Source organism: Aulonocara stuartgranti (genome assembly GCF_965226115.1).
Source record: "Aulonocara stuartgranti genome assembly, chromosome: 14".
Lineage (NCBI taxonomy): Eukaryota > Metazoa > Chordata > Actinopteri > Cichliformes > Cichlidae > Aulonocara > Aulonocara stuartgranti.
The window spans coordinates 4,130,699-4,146,969 of NC_138950.1; the positions used below are offsets into that span (position 1 = coordinate 4,130,699).

A 16,271-nucleotide genomic window follows, 5' to 3' on the forward strand; every position below is an offset into this window, starting at 1 on the left:
TATTTCTTTAACTTCATTCATCTCTAACCATAAATCTACCAAGTGTTCTGGCTTTTATGGTAATGGAATTCTTCACAGAGCACCTCATGCTTTAACAGATGCCATCCATTTAACTGAGCTACAACCAACTCTCTGTTCATCCATGTACAAATACTCTGAGTGTTTTTTGTTTGTTATTCTATGATGTAACATGTTTGATGCCAGTGCTTTCTTTGTTACTTATGTGTTACGTCACATTTTGTAACAATGGGTATTTAGTTTATCTTTAATCATACTGTACATTTTATTTTTATTCATTTTTATTCATTCTTAACTAGGGAATGGAGGAGTCTTTTATTTTATTGCAGTGTTGCAATTGAGTATCACATGGGCTCTACTTGTAAATTGGTTTGCAAGTAGTTTTTATAAATCATTATAATTTATATATAAATATCAGCAATATAATTATATTATCACTAAACTGATACATGTCTACGTGGCCACATTGTATTTTATTTCCTACTTTTGAAATTTTATTCTTGGGTTAATGTAATTTATTCTCGACCTTGGAGCCAAATGTTTGTTTTATTTTATTTAATTTTGATGTTGTAACTCAGTCTTGTATGGGTTTAAATTGGTATCCAACTTGTTCTTTTGTTTTGTTTTTAATATTCCTTTCATTTATATATGTTGGATTTTTATTGCCTTGTCTAACACTGGTCTTGGTAAGCGCATAAATTCATTAAAAAAACACCCTTAGAGTCTAAAATGATTATAAACTAAGTAACAGCGAGAAATAAGACCTGGGTTACCTACAGACAGTCAGCTTTAATATGCCTCCTAAAGGGAAGTTTCATTTGACTGTCACTGTGTGTGTTTTTTTAGGTGCATACATGTGAATACAGTACTTCCTGTTTGACATGTTTTGCCAGGTGTGTCGCTACTTGATTCCACCTGTCCCACTTTCATTTTGTGACAGTGTGTCTGTAGATAGACAAGTAAGTGGTTGCAATAGGTAAATTAGAATATACTGCTCAACGGCTTTCAGCCTTCAGTTGTGTGTGAGTGTGCGAGAGAGCACTGCCACACAAGGACTACATGTTTGCTCAGTAATCTCCGGCTCAACCTGTCTGATAGGTGTGGGCTGGCTGGCAGTGACTTGCGCAGATATGAAGTCAAATCCAACACAGTCTTGAGAGAGAGGAGGGAAGCTTTTGCATTCCTGAAAAGCAGAAGGAAAGCAATAGAAGAACAACTCTCAGAAACTCCAGGAAGACAAACAGAAGAAGAAGAAACCATGGGAAAAGGTGAAAGGCGAGGAGAATGCTACAAAATGTAAAATAAACCCGGGAAGCTTCTTCTGCAGCAGTTCGACAGATGGGTCTGGAATCCTAATGTGGCATTTCAGGCTCTGGGAAATACAAGATGTTGCTGTTTTTCTCAGCATCATGTTATATATGTGCCACCTAGGTAAGCTCAACACATTCCTAATTCTGCTGCTTTATCTTTGTGGTACGACCTACCTATGTTTGTTTAACACTTGAAATGTTGGATGAAGTTTCGGTCCTGTCAGTAGAAAGTAAATATAGGCGATCATGGCAGAAGTGGGAAGTAAAAAGGTCAATATTCCCTAATATTATCTAAGCAGAGCTCAGGCATGTAGCCATGAAACCGTGCTGAAGCATGATAGGGATTTTATTACGTAGCGTCTGATCTGTTTCTATTGTTGAGGTCCCGAGGAGTCAAGCCCCCGCTCTATAACACGATGAGCCCACTCTCTCTTTCTCTGGCTGTATCGTGTCTGCAACAACGTGACAGTCAGAAAGCTGAAGATTGCAAAGTACCTTATCTGAACTATAAAACTGCAACCACTCAAGGCTTCAGAACCTATAAAGCTGTGTCCTACCGACATAACGATCCTAGAAATAACATCCGAATGCCCAGAAGTGTTGTTTCCAAAAAAATCTGAATCTAAACCAAATCTCAGGAAACACAAAACAAAAGTAGCAAAATTAAAAGCGAACCAGGGTGCAGGAAACAGTCAAAAGAAGACATCAGGGCTGCTTTAAAAAGTATTTATGTGATTTCTTAACAGAAAAATAAGGAAAGAGTCAGTCGGGGTTTGTTGGTAAAAGGTTTTTTTGGGGGGGGAGCCCAGACAAAAAGATCTCTCCCATACTGACTTGCTTCTCAGTCAGCGCTAGTATTTTTCATTTTAAATTCTTGCTTCATTAAACAAACACACCACCAGCAGAACCAGATCTCTCCCTGACACGCACGTGAAAATATGCATTAAAGCTTGGCCTAAACACACTGCCTCTTATATTCATTCTGATACCTCCCAGCTAGTTTGACTAGTTTTAATCCTCTGGGGAAAAGAGGATGGGGGTGGGGGATCAGACAGAGCAGAGGCAGAGCAGGAGACATGCCACAGTGTTTGTCAGGAACAGCAGCTAACCGTGTCATGGTGGAATGAGTCCTTTTTATGGCGCTCGATTGTGTCACACACCAGCATGTTTCTACTCTAATTGCTATCACTGTGACTCAAGTCTCTCCCCCCACCACTGAGAATCAACAGATTTTTCTTTAAAATAACATCCGTATATCTAATGATAAAAATGTTATCCTCATAGTTTGAATATTTTTTGAGTTACAGTCCGTTGAAATACAAAGGTTGGAACATTGTAATCTAAAGCCAAGATCTTGCTTTTGTTTCTTTTTCATAACCACCTTAACATAAGATATCGTGACATATGTCTTACTTTCAACAGCAGAGAATAGAATAGAATAGAATAGAATTCAACTTTATTGTCATTGCACATGCACAGGTACAGGGCAACGAAATGCAGTTTGCATCCATCCAGAAGTGCTTTAGTGATATAGATATATTACAATATATATTAGCAATAATATAGATATGTGAGTATATTACAGAAATGGGTCTATTATGGTATGTTATAATGTACACGGTATGAGCCACATTAATTTAATTCTAAAGCTAAAGAGTAACAGAAATATTTGTCATGCTCTTGCAGTTTTGAGCTGTTTTCATCTGTACTCTAGTGTTTTCTATGAATTCTGCTTCTAGTAACTCTGACTTTAGATTTTGTGAAGTGATATCACTGGGCTCTGGTTCAGTTGTCATGTTAGTGTTTGTTCCTCCAGCTGAGTCGTCTGTTTCTATGATCCTGTTTATTCTGAGTACTGTTGTTTGTGTGTTTATTTCTTGTTTTACTTTGATAGACACTTTTCTCATGTGTCTTGTTTCCACTTCTTACTTCCTGTATGTATTGACTTTCGAATCCCCAGATATTGCCCAGTATGTAGTCCTGTCTCAGCCAAGTAAAGGCTCATTATCATTTGAATCTGCCTACGTGCCCGATGCTTGGGTCCTCTCTCTGCCATGTTATGACACATGTATTGGTGTCCTGGATGTTTGATCTGTTTTCTGATCATTAATTCGAGAAAAGTTTAAAAAATGCATTTTGGGTAAACCTTTAAAGGTCATATCACCTTGCAGGATAGGTGGCTGGATAAAACAAGTTATAGCACAGGAAAGGTCTCCCTTTACATGTATTTTGATACCAGAATCAGTTCGACATGTTGTAATTTAACCACCTGTGAACGCAGCTTATGGCTGTTGAAGGAAGAAACAACACTGGTGTTCACGTCCTGTATAATAGTTTGGAAGTACCACTTTACTCAAACAACTTTAGGACTTTAGGAGAGTCTGGATCACTGAGGCTCTTTTTGCAATTTGCTGCTGTGTTAATTTTCTTCTGATGCAAAGCAGAATTTCCCTTTGACTTACTTACATTCAGCTGATTCTAGAATAACCCAGAGAATACAGACTAATGTATGCATGTATGTTCATGTGTTTGTTTAGCTGGAGCCATCTCCATATACTCTCCTCAGAGGAGCCTGATCCGCTCAGTGCAGGACGATGTGATCTTCTCAGTGAATTTCACCTGTAGCGGGATCCCAAACATACAATGGACTTTTATGTCAGGATTGGTGAGCCGGACGATAGGGGCCTGGCAGCCGGGGGGGTACACCAACATAACGGAGGACTACAGCAGCCGAGTGCAGGCCTATGACAACGGTTCGATGGGCCTGTCAGACCTGCGGCTGCAGGATGGTGGATTTTACGTGGTCACCATCACAGAATCAACTGGGAGCAGCAAGGATTTTGGTTTCGTCCTAAAAGTAAATGGTGAGAGTCTTTACATTAAAAAACAAAACAGAAAACTAACACACAACGAGGGGAAAAGAGCATAAAAGAAAGAAACAGTCCTGGCAGAACAGCTCAGTTTTTAAAGCTTAAGGTACTTAAGGTAGCACTTCTGTCATACCTGTACAAAGAATTTCTTCACAGGATTTAAAAAAGCAGCACTAATCGTGATTACAGCATCAACAAAAGCCCTCGGCTTCAGTTTGACGTAGTCTGACTGGCATTGTGGTAACAGTTGTTTGGATTTAAAGACGACAAACGCCCTGCCCAGATTTCCCAAACATGGCGTCTGTGGTTATTAGAGGCAGGCTCAGAACTGTTTCCCACACCAGACAGAGTAACTCTAAAGCAAATAAACTATGAAAATGAAGAATGAAGAATGGCACATGTGCTGTGATAATTTTAGGGAGGAATGAATGCAGGAAGGAAGAACATATGGATTGACCAAAGAGGGGAAGTCTTTTTTTTAACAAGTGAACATGATGAAAAAGTATCTTTAATAAACAGATCAGCCCTATTTGCAGTTCAGTTTGCAGTAAATAAGATGTGGCTCCTGTGTTTCTGTCCTACAGAGGTTCTGTATGAGGACCTTCAGTACCTTACTGTCTCTTTTTTGGCCCTGGCCTGCTTGGCCAGCCTTCTTATGCTCACCATGTGGCTCCTGGACAAGGCCTACAAGAAGATAATGGCATGCAAGCGCAGGAGAGAGATGCCAGGTAAAGCCATGTGTAAACAGCAGAATCCATCTCAGTGAATATCCTCTAATGGTGTCAATGATTGTGCATTCAGGTGATGCCAGAAAAACAGGTTTGCAACTTGGAAATGTCTTGTGAATACCCATTCAGAAGATTTTGGATTGCTGGCATTGCTCAAACATATTCTTCCCTGATTTCTTGTATGGATACGTGCTGAAAACGTTCATAACCAAAATAGGTCACTCTACATGGAGGACAACTATGTAACCAAAACAAATAAAAACAAAAAGATAAAAAGATTTGTGTGTCTGTTTCTCCTGCAAATATCCAGTGTTTTACAGAATTTATTACATTTTTGTGGCAATGATAATGGAAACACTACAGGACACCTTTATACACATTCATGCAATACTTTATTGTCTGCACTAAACAGGCATAGTCTGAACTACATGCAGTTTAACAGGTAGTCCATGGCAGACCTGCTGCTTTCAGGGATTTCAGGGCACATTTGCAGGCCAGTTTCCCCAAAACTCTCCCTGGTGCTGAGGATGAACTCTTGGTGCAGGTTTAGTCATAAAGTTCTGTCATGCAGAAGTTTGGGGCAGAAATTTTGAACACAGAAAGAGTGCCATCAGATTCTGATCCATCATGCTATACCAGGGGTAGGCAACTCCAGGCCTCGAGTGCCGGTGTCCTGGAGGTTTTAGATGTGTCCATGCTCCATCACAGCTGATTTAATGGGCTAAATGACTCCTCAGCATTTCTTGAAGTTCTCCAGAGGCCTGGTAATGAATTAATCATTTGATTCAGGTGTGTTAACCCAGGGTGCGATCTAAAACCTGCAGGACACCAGCACTCGAGGCCTGGAGTTGCCTACCCCTGTGCTATACCATCTGGAAACTTACAGCAGCTTAATTTTTCAGCATGACAATGATCCCAAACACACTGCTAGCACAGTAAATGCACACCTGGATAGAAAAACACACAGTGGAACACCATCAGTCATGGACTGGCCTCCTCAGAGTCCTGACACAATATTATTGAAGCAGTGTGGGATCATCTTCAGAGAGAACAGAACACGAAGCAGCCAAATCCAAAGAATAGCCATAGGAGAACTATTCCTGAAGGCTACTACTAAATAAGTTACAAACTGGTTTCATATAGGAGGCAAATAAAACCTGATACAGTGTCTGAAGTGTGGCTGCTTTTTTAGGTAATGGGTGAAATAATAAAGAAGACTATTTTCCGCATAAAAACGTTTGTGAGCGTGTTGTTTTATCTAAAGTTAAAATGTGTTCTTCTTACCACTGCATGATTGTGTGGAGAATAAATATATGTTGAAGGGTGTGATGGTTGACTATGGTTTGACTCTATCATTGTATCACAGTAAGTTTGTTGTCTTAATCATGTATTGACACTTTAATCCCTTTTTTTTTTGCAGAAAACGATGTGACTGAGCTGCAGATAATGAACGTCTGAGTGATGACTCACCTGAAATGGCCAATCAAAGCTGTCAGTGATACAACATGAGGACATACTTTTGAAGGTGGAATGTTTTGTACATCAAACTGTCCTCTTTATATACTCTAGTTACTTACAGCTCAAAGCATGACCAGTCAGTTATGAACACCTGCACTGTGTTGATATTTTGTACTGATATTGATATTTACAGATGACTGTCACTGAATGAGTGAATATACCACCGATGATACAGGAACACAATAAATCTTGTATTTATTCTCTAAGCAAAGAAACTGTGTGACTTTATTTTACTCATGACCAAGGGTTAAACTGGGCTGGTTTCATTAATAAGCAATTAAATCAGATTATTTCATGATAACAAAAAACGAGTTTCGCTTTTGTGTGCTGCAGGCTGGTGATAGTTTCAGCTGAGGCCTTGATGATACTGGCTCAGCAAATCAGAAAGTAATGTAAATAAAGTTGTGTCCAAAGCAGTCAAGTAGTAATTGCAGTTTGCTAAATCCACACGGAGCCATGAAGCTGCAGTAACACAGGTCAGCTGATCACGGCCCGGAAAAGGAAGAAAGGAAGGAATGCAGGAATAAAGAATGAATGAATGTAGAAACAAAAGAAAATAATTGTTTTTCTTTTATTACCTAAAGAAAAAATATCCGGTTCACAGTGCAAATGATTTTGTGATTTCTTTCTTAATGAACTCTCTCCTCCCTCGTGCCTACACAGGAACTTCAGGTTCCCCACCTGAAAGTGCAGAGTCCAGACTCAAAGTTAGTTTATCTAAAATGTTGTCACATCAGACAAATGGAGTGGTATTAAAACTGCACCCATCTACTCTGACACACACACACACACACTGACACACACACACATTGACACACACACACAAACACACACACACACACACACACACACACACACCTAAGACAACATTAAATTTGACCACATTAAGTTCAAAGTTTGAACCGGCAAATCCCTAAGTTCAGTTTTATAAACAGTGTCTCTTTGATCCACAGCTGTATTCTTAAGAAAAAGGACAAATATATATAGACAGACTGCTTTTTATTTTGTATCAAACTGTTTGAGGTATATACACACAGTCCACACCTTACACTATAAGCAACAGGCAGAGGACACTTGTGTGGACAGACTTTACGGCGGTCCACAAGTTGGTTAAATATAAAATAAATGAAAGTGCTGTCGATTCTTTCAAATGTGAGGAAGAGAGTCTATGAAGGAAGATTGTCCTCTTTAAATAAACTGTTATTTTGTGTGTGGGAGGAGTCAGCAGACAGAGTCAGCACCTAAGGACAGGGAGTCAGCGCCGCCATGAGGAGCTCCATCTTGTAGACAAAGTTTCGGCCCTCCATCTTGCTCCAATGGACCTCTTTGTACGGCCCTCTGAGGTGGCTCCACTTGGCGTCCTGGATGACGTCGCTCTTTGGCAGCTCTTTGATCTGGCTGCGAGGGAACTGCACCAAAACTTTGCAGCCGCTCTCTGGGCCGTTACGTACTGAAGAGAAAAGAAACTTTGATGAAAAACCACTGACAGTTATTTACTTTGCTGCATAATGATAAAGAGCTGCTGAGCAGACTTTTGTTGTTTTTAAACAATGACAATAAAGTTTCTCTCTTGTCTCGCCACACATTATTCTTCAGTGTTTACAGATATTCAGTATGAGTGTTGCATGGAAACCGGTTCATGATGCATTTCAATGATGTTTGAAGAGAGGAAGTTTCCCAAAGATTCCCCAACTTGTATCAACCTGTCTGCTTAATCCTGAGTAATTTTCCATGAACTGACAGACTGGGTGTCGTCTTGATTTATTACATTAGTTTCTGCCTTTTCTTTTAAAAAAAAATAATAAAATAAAATAAAATTATAATTTTTTTTTTTTTTTAACATTTTAGCCTTTATTGGGGGGAGGTTAGCTAAGGGAGAGCCTGAATGTCTCATGCATAGAGGCATGAGTAGTACTGAGTTGCTGCTGCTAATATGCTCTTCCTACTACAGAGAAACCTGAGGATCCGAGAGCCATCAGTCTCACCTGAGATGGCGTACTCTCCGTTGGGAGAGGCAACAGTGACCGCGGAGGCATTTCCGATGCTCTCCACTGGGCCCAGACCTACATGGTTACTGAAGCTCAGGACGTGCCAGCCCATCACCTTAGCCAGCTGCTGAACTGCATGTACCTGATGCTGCGACATCTGTGAAAAGAAGGCAGGCATACGCAGAACTAAATACTGAAGCATTACAGTCAACAGTGTGCAGCCATGCTTCTAGTAAATTCAGCCTCCTCCAATAACTGTGGAAGTTACTGGTGTTACCTGTGAGAGGAGAAAGTCTTGCAGCTCCTGTTCCTGGTGTGACAGCGTGACCACACGTCCATCTCTGTGCACCACCCTGATCTGCTCCACACCGATGTTCAGCTGCAGCTGGATGGACCTAAACACACCAAATAAAACACAGTGAGCCTCATTTCAGAGGATCAAACACGCTGGTCCAGAGTCATGTAAACATCCATATATGAGGAGAGAAAAGCTTTTTTCACATCCATTTATTTATATAGTTCACAACAGCAGTGAACGAAAATAGAAAAATATAATGGTAAGAGGTAAGTGGAACCAAGATCTAGGCCATTTGCTTTGTTTGCTTTGTTTGCAAAGTTTGCAAAGACTGCTAAATTTTGCCAAAGGTAGTTCACTCTTTGCAAAACAGAACGCTGTTCTAAACAGATTTTTCAGGACTTCTTGTTGTGCTTAGTTTATTTTTCATATGTTTTTTGCAATTGGCGTTTGTTCAGGGAAAGATACTGTAGACTGAGCAATAATGCATTTCTTGCATTTCTCAAGGGTTCTGATGGGGTCTTTCTTAAAATTACTGGTCCCAGTAACAAAGGCACTTGTCGACTCAGAAATCGAGTGAAACTAATGACACACCCGGCAGAACTTTATGTTATTTAGCTCGTCATATTGCAGCCACAGAAATTCTTTTGTCCATGAAACCAAAAAAGCTGCACTTTCTTTTTGCCTCATAGTCTGATTTGTCATAACTTTTCCATTTTGTGGTAAGCTTTTCTTTGGCTGTCCCCTCTTCACCCTGACCTGTCTTATTTGGCTCTGCAGAACTAAAATACCTGCGTAAATCCATCTGCTTTTACACAGGCACTTGCATAATGATCAGCAATTCTCTGCACAATCAACCTCTATGACATGTTTAAGCTTGCTGCGGAAGATTTCACTTGTCATATTTGCATAGTAAGCTAACGAGTGATAAGGAATTGGAGAGGAATTAATCTGTCACTCACCAATCAGTACTGCCGCTCTCTATTCACAGTTTGGGCAATGGCAAAGTGAACGTGAAGCAAAAAAACAAAAACAAAAAAAAAAGCGCAAATTTAAACGCGATTTCATTATGTTACATACTGACAGTGGCTCTTCGATGCCAATGACAACATTACCCAGCTACGTTTGCGAAAGGATGCAAAAGTATTGACATATATTTTTTCTTCCTATGATAGCCTGATGGGCAGGGCTGGGATGGATTTTGGTAGCCCGACCGGAAAAAACTGCTAGCCCCGGGACGTCGGGATAGCGATTTTGCGAGCCCTAAGACTATTAAATAATAAAAGCTGCAGCTATTGAATATTTTAGTAATCAAGTATCCTATTGATTATTCAAGTAACTGGATAAGAAATACATCTGCCTTATAATAAATACTTAAAAGAGAAAAAACCCCCACAGGTTATCAAAACCCCCCCCCAAAAAAACAGGAAATAGATATAGAATAGATCCTAGATACATTTCTATTGCAGGTTTGTTTTTAGTTGCAAATGTAGGTAAAACATTTGCATTTACATGGCGGCCACTGAGCGCTGCAGAGCCGAGCATTAAACAAATCAGCAAAGCAAAAACTTTGTGTCAAGGATTTTTTCAATTGTTGAGTTTTTCGATTACAAAATACAAAATTTATTAATTCTAATAATTTAAAAAAAAGTATTTTAAATTAAAATAACAATAGTACAAAATGAATAGTGAATATTTAGTAAATATTTAAAATCTGTAAATCTGTGATAATAAAAAATATAGTAAAAATAAAATGTACAAATAAAAAAATAAATATTGATATTTAAAATAATGAGTAAAATAAACTCCTCTGCACTCCACTTACTTGCAGATCTGCTCGTAGCCTTGTGAAGTGATGAGCACCTTGACACTGGACTCGTATACGTCATTAATGTTGGACCAGTGAGCCTGGATCTGCGGGTCTTCAATCCGACTGGCCAGACTATCGATGGTACGTGCCGTCCTGTTGACCACAAACACCGTGGTACCCGTGAAGAGTATTGCTAAGCATTATACAGCCAACAAAAAGTAGCTAACAACAATTCTTCTGTTAAAAGATTAAATATTTTAAGATAAAAGGACATAATTTAATTTCCATAATCAGTTTGGGATTAATAAAGTATTCTGATTCTGATGAAACAACAAAGACAATGTGAGCCATCTGCTAGCCAAATGTAGGCAAACGCTGCTTTTTTGGGCTGCTAAAGTTTCTGGAGCTCCTAAATTTGCAGTAAAATTCAATATTGCTGCTGGTAACTGTTTCTGTATTTGTAAAATTACATCAGGATATTTTACCTGCGACGTAGGAAGATGTGTTTGGCCTGTTTGATCATCTTCTCCAGCAGCCCCTCAGTCTGCTGCCAACTGGAGATTTCTGCCTTGTCATAGGCCAGTGGCCCTGCCAAACGCAGACGTTTGTGCGCAAAGGGAGCGCTAGAAGGGTGCGGTATCACCACAGAGCTCAGCTGCTGCTTGTGAAACTATAAAAGAAACAAATGTTGCCAATGAAATGTGCACTGAGACAATGAAATTTAAATTAATAACAACAGAAGTGTCTCCTGGCAGAGTAGAAGATGACAGGTTTCCAGGGTTGTTGTAGGTAGAAGAACACAAATATATCTTAATATCTAAAAAAAATTCCAACATTAAAACTTTAAATTTACAAGAAAAAAACCCCTCATAGATTCCTTCACTTTGTAGCTGTATTTTTCTTGTAAGCACCCTCTGCTCAGAAATGACTGTCTCTTCCTGAGTGCAATTCAGCCGGTGCTCTCTCCCTGTTAAAAGGGAGTTCTTCCTCCCCACCATCACCAAGTAATACTGCAGGGGACTATTGCAGTTTTCTCTTTAATTCTCTACGGTCTTTATCGCAGTCTAAGCACACTGAGACCTGACCAGTATTCCCTAACTGAGATGGATTTTTTGAGGATATATAGTTAAAAGTTAAAGGAAAAAGAGAAAAATATTTAACGCATTTCAGATCATATCTGATAGGTTTCCTCCAGAGGTGGTTAATAGATTGCGCTCTATAGGAATCTCACTTCTCACCTCTCTCATCATCTGATGCAGATTGTGTTCTAGTACGTAAAGGTGGTCGTCCGGTTTGGGTTTCTCTGGAGATGCCCGGTTGTTTTTCTTCTCTCCCGTAGAGTGGCACAGTGAGATTGACAGCTGCAGACCTAGGGAGAGAAAAATCACAGGTGTGTTTGGAGGGGAGAATGACACTTTGGATGAATTAGGGCAGGAGGATCATCAAAGACTCCAGTCACCCCAGCCATAAACTGTTCAAACTACTTTACAATTTGAACAGTAAGTACTGAACAAGGTCCCGAACCTGGACCGGATACTGCAGTACGTGACAATAAAAGTGATTTGATTTGAGTGTTCACTAAAAGTGAAAGAACATTCTTTACACTCTTGACAAATGTGAAAGCTGAATACCTCGACTTGATGACAGCTGCTCGTACGTAACATTAAGAATATTACTCAGAACATTAATATGGTGTTTGTTTTATAGATAAAAAGAGGAATGCAGCAGATAGCACCTGTTACTTAACCTCCAGTAAAAGAGCACTAAAAAAGAAAGAAAGAAGAAAAAAAAAGCCCACATTAGTCAGTCATTATGTTAAATGTTATTCTAGCTGTCAGAGCGCTTCATGTTCGTATTCATGCCTCTCTGCTTTGTCTTTTGGTCACTTCCTGTTTTACTTCAAAGGTTGTTTTTATCGTGTCTTATTTTGGTTTTACCTCCTATTTTTTGGTCTTTTGTTTTCCTTTCCCCTCACTGTTCCCACATGTGTCTTGTTTTGTAAACAACTCTTTGTGTGTGTGTGTGTGTGTGTGTGTGTGTGTGTGTGTGTGTGTGTGTGTGTGTGTGTGTGTGTGTGTGTGTGTGTATATATATATATATAATATCACTTCTTGCCTTTCTTTATCAGATTGTCTGTCTTCCTCCATCCCCACCTGTTCTTATTTGGATCTTTCACCATTTGTTAATACCTATAGGTCCCATATTATTTCACATTAAGACGCGTTAACTCGAGTCTCAACGAATCCCCATAATGTATATTTCAAGTTTTAGAGAAAAATACCACACAGGTATTTTTTGTACGATGGCTGTGAGTCTACATTTTGGTTCTAAGTTCTATTAAATTACAACAAGATATTCCCATGATAATATCGAACAAAACCACTGTGTTGTCATGGTAGACATAGACTAATGCATCGATATTGTAGCATTTTTTTAAAATGTTTTCATCTCTTTAATGCCATCCACAATCACTTGACAAGTGGACAACCTCCCGTGCTCTTATTTTGAAAGTTTACTCTGTTGCGGCAGTCTCAACCCACGGTGAGACAAACTACATTTCCACCATTTTTGGACTGCAGTGCTAGTTCTGCTCTGAAGACCTGCTGTGAGCTGGAGGGTCCCCCTAACCTGCAGCAAGTGGAGAACTGGTCCTTGTGCTCAAGCACTGGGTCAGTTATTCTCTCAAGGCAAGGCATATGCTTCCGTATGACACACATAAGCACATACATAAGTGTGAGAAACACTGAACCAGGACCCCATTTGTGTCACATTCTCACCTGGGAATGGCTGTGAGATGATCTGGTTTTTCACAACAATGTGAGGGATCTGGGATTTGATCTGAACTGCCTCCCTGGACAGCTGGGCGAAGATCTCCTTACAGAGCAAAACATTCTGAGCCGCCTCCAGTTTCACGTGCCATTGCTGCGTACCTGAGCAGAGACAAAAGAAAAGACCAAGAGTTTTGTTTGTGGGATTTACTCTTACAATTTAGAGTGGGCTCAGTCATCCTTTGCCAAAGCCTAAAGAGCGCTTTCTCACACAGAATGTAATAATTTAGTATTTTCATAAAATGCCCTTCTTAAAAAAAAAAAAAAAAAAAAAAACGTGGAAGAAAAGAGCCTCTGTGTTACTGAACAACTTTTAATGTGTATATGTGCTGAACCATACCAGCTTTGTTCTTTTGCTGTTGTCTGAAAAGGCTGACGGTTCCCAGATCACCAATGTCAGGAGCTTGTTTCTGAATGGACACCTGAAGATACAAACAGTATCTTTCTATTACACCTAATATATCTGGTAATTATCTAAAATCAAAGAATGAACAAGGAATGAGAAAAGATGAATAAAAACATATTATACATGTCATTTCCCTCTGACCTTGATGTAAGCAGACCCCTCCAGGTCACTGGGGATCTGGACGTCCAGTGGGCAGTAATCCTCTGGGATTTTTTTGTCCAGATCAATGTCAGTATTTTTGATCACTTCAAATGTGCCATGATGGGGGAAAAGGGAGCCTGCACGGGCAAACACGGAAGTTAGAAAACAGGTTTAAAGTGTCTTAATGTTAATCTGTAGGATGCAGCAGCACTGACTGAGTGAGGTGTTTTCCTCTCTTATCACCTGCACTGCGGTAGCTGAGGTCTCCCAGGATCTTGTCTCCAACTTTGCGTAGTTTCCACTGTGAGCGCAGCCGCAGCAGCTCAGAGTTGAAATCCCTTTGCCTCCTGTTCTCCTGGTTCTCTGTGACTGATTTACTGAGCTTCTCTGCTCCCTTTTGAAGGATCATAGCTGCTGTGGCCAATGATTTCTTTTTACTGATCAGCTGGAAAACTTGTGGTGTCTGCAGGAGTTGGAGAAGGAGCAAAAGATCTCTTTGTGGACAAACCTAAGAGTGCTTTGCTGACATTTAGAGATATTTTTGTAGAACCCTTAAAAAACCCTTAAAAAAAATCAGTTTAAGTGACATGTTTAATTTACCTTTCCAGCTGCTGGATCCTGAGACACGGGGTCTAAAGCCATGTACTTCTTCTCCTTCACCACACTGAGCACATCATAGAGTACACACATCTCTGTGAGGGCGCTGCGGAGGTTGTTACGCACCGAATCCCAGGGCCAAAGAGACGGCTGAAATTTTACTGTGCCTATGCAAGAAAACAGAAAATTGGGCTCGATTCCAACAAGTGATAAAAAACCTTATGTTCTGTTTTCAATTCATTTGTGGAGTCTACTTGGTGGTCCTCCTTTCTTCATCAGAGTCAGGAGTAAATTGTAAATAAAGTTTAACTTTATTTAGCTGGATCTCATTACTCCTGAAATCCATTTTATTTATTTATTGGAGCAGCGGGTGTACTCTTAGGATTGACATAATTCATAATTCCATCAGTTTTCACAAGGCCTCCAACACCTTGCAGCCTCAAAACATGACAGGCTCCATTGTGATTTAAATGGTAAATAGATTGTTTCTTATACAGCACTTTTCTACTCTGAGCCCTCAAAGCACTTTACGCAACTTGCCTCATTCACCCATTCCCACAAGCACTTTTTTCCTATTCTCTTTATATGTAACATTCACATGCTTTCATACTCTGATCAACTTCTAGTATCTTGTCCAAGGATATTTGGCATGAAAATTATATATTTATTAGTAATTATTCACCATCTAAGTGAAGTTCTGAACTGAAATGTTTAACCTATGATGAATGAAGTTCAGCTTGATATTTTATGTTGGCCTAAGGCACACAGCAGCTGATTATACCAAGGAATGTGTGATGGCTCGTGTAGCTCTAGCTCCTTGCTTTATTTAAGCATTTTACCTTCTTCCTCCTCTCCATCCTGCTTGCCCCATTCTCGGTCCTTGGGTTCTCCCTCAACATCCTCCTCTGAGTCGGATCCCTGGCTGAAGTCAATTCTTTGTGCCAACTTTGCCAAGTTCTGGGACATGGATAGAGGAGGGACATAGGTCTCGGTCCCATCCAGTGCCACTTCCTGCACCTGCTTCTCACAGGAAGACTCGATGCTGATCCTCACCGCTGGACCACCAGACATGATGACAGACTTGGCTGAGAAGTGGAGTGGACAGGCAGAAAGGGTTAGTCATCAAACACAGACACAGGGGAGACCAGAAAACCTCTGAATCAAACATTTAATATAGGTTGTTTAATAACCAGAACACTAAAATACTTCACTTCCAAATGTTAAAGTGAAAAACGAGAATTAGAAACTGCTCCTCAACAACTTTGGATGATAATAAGTCAGCTCTTTTAGTCACTTTGTAACGTTTTACTAGTTAGCAACACTAGCTAGTGTTAGCTCTTTGCTTAGCTCACAGCATAAAAGGAGACTCGAAAGCTCAAGAGAACAGCTTAAAACACCAAATACTATTTTACTCCTGTAAATCTTACCTCTGGCGTTCACTAGTGTTGGAGGTATCGAGGAATACTCGGGTATTGCATTAAATGTTCCAGTAGCGGTGAAAGGCTCATCAATACAGGAACGAGTGTAACTCCTGCACGGTCCCCCTCCCACCGCGATTGTGATGAACGCTGAGGCTGGAAGCTGTTTCAAACGCTTTGTGTCACTTTAGCACTATTTACGTATTTAATGCTTGTATATATATATTATTGATGTATTTTTTTTATGTATTTTATGTTTAAATGCATAAAATGTTTTTTATGCAGATATAATGACTAGGAACTAATATTTCATGTGGACGGCAAAGACACGGCGGGCAGTTTAA

The 16,271-nt window shown here is 39.9% G+C and overlaps 2 protein-coding genes across 3 annotated transcripts; one reads left to right on the forward strand and one right to left on the reverse strand.

The window, feature by feature from the left end:
• Window positions 1-889: 889 nt before the first annotated feature.
• On the forward strand, window positions 890-7,559 carry vstm5 (V-set and transmembrane domain containing 5). Of its 2 annotated transcripts, none has more exons than XM_082503092.1 (4): window positions 890-1,449; window positions 3,866-4,192; window positions 4,783-4,926; window positions 5,000-5,204. In XM_082503092.1, exons 1-4 carry the CDS (start codon window positions 1,374-1,376, stop codon window positions 5,041-5,043), a joined length of 591 nt encoding a protein of 196 aa, XP_082359218.1. In that variant the 5' UTR covers window positions 890-1,373; the 3' UTR covers window positions 5,044-5,204. The 2 variants fall into 2 exon arrangements, with proteins under 2 accessions (XP_082359218.1, XP_082359219.1); XM_082503093.1 differs by lacking the exon at window positions 5,000-5,204 and adding an exon at window positions 6,347-7,559 and having other exon boundaries at window positions 892-1,449.
• med17 (mediator complex subunit 17) lies at window positions 7,427-16,249 on the reverse strand. The gene is made up of 13 exons (XM_082503060.1): window positions 15,937-16,249; window positions 15,349-15,594; window positions 14,513-14,676; window positions 14,156-14,375; window positions 13,913-14,049; window positions 13,706-13,787; window positions 13,315-13,467; window positions 11,776-11,906; window positions 11,023-11,207; window positions 10,553-10,690; window positions 8,710-8,827; window positions 8,430-8,589; window positions 7,427-7,894 (listed from the first exon to the last, which is right to left on the reverse strand). The coding sequence occupies exons 2-13, from the start codon at window positions 15,578-15,580 to the stop codon at window positions 7,686-7,688; spliced, it is 1,929 nt and encodes a 642-aa protein (XP_082359186.1). The 5' UTR covers window positions 15,581-15,594; window positions 15,937-16,249; the 3' UTR covers window positions 7,427-7,685.
• Window positions 16,250-16,271: the final 22 nt, after the last annotated feature.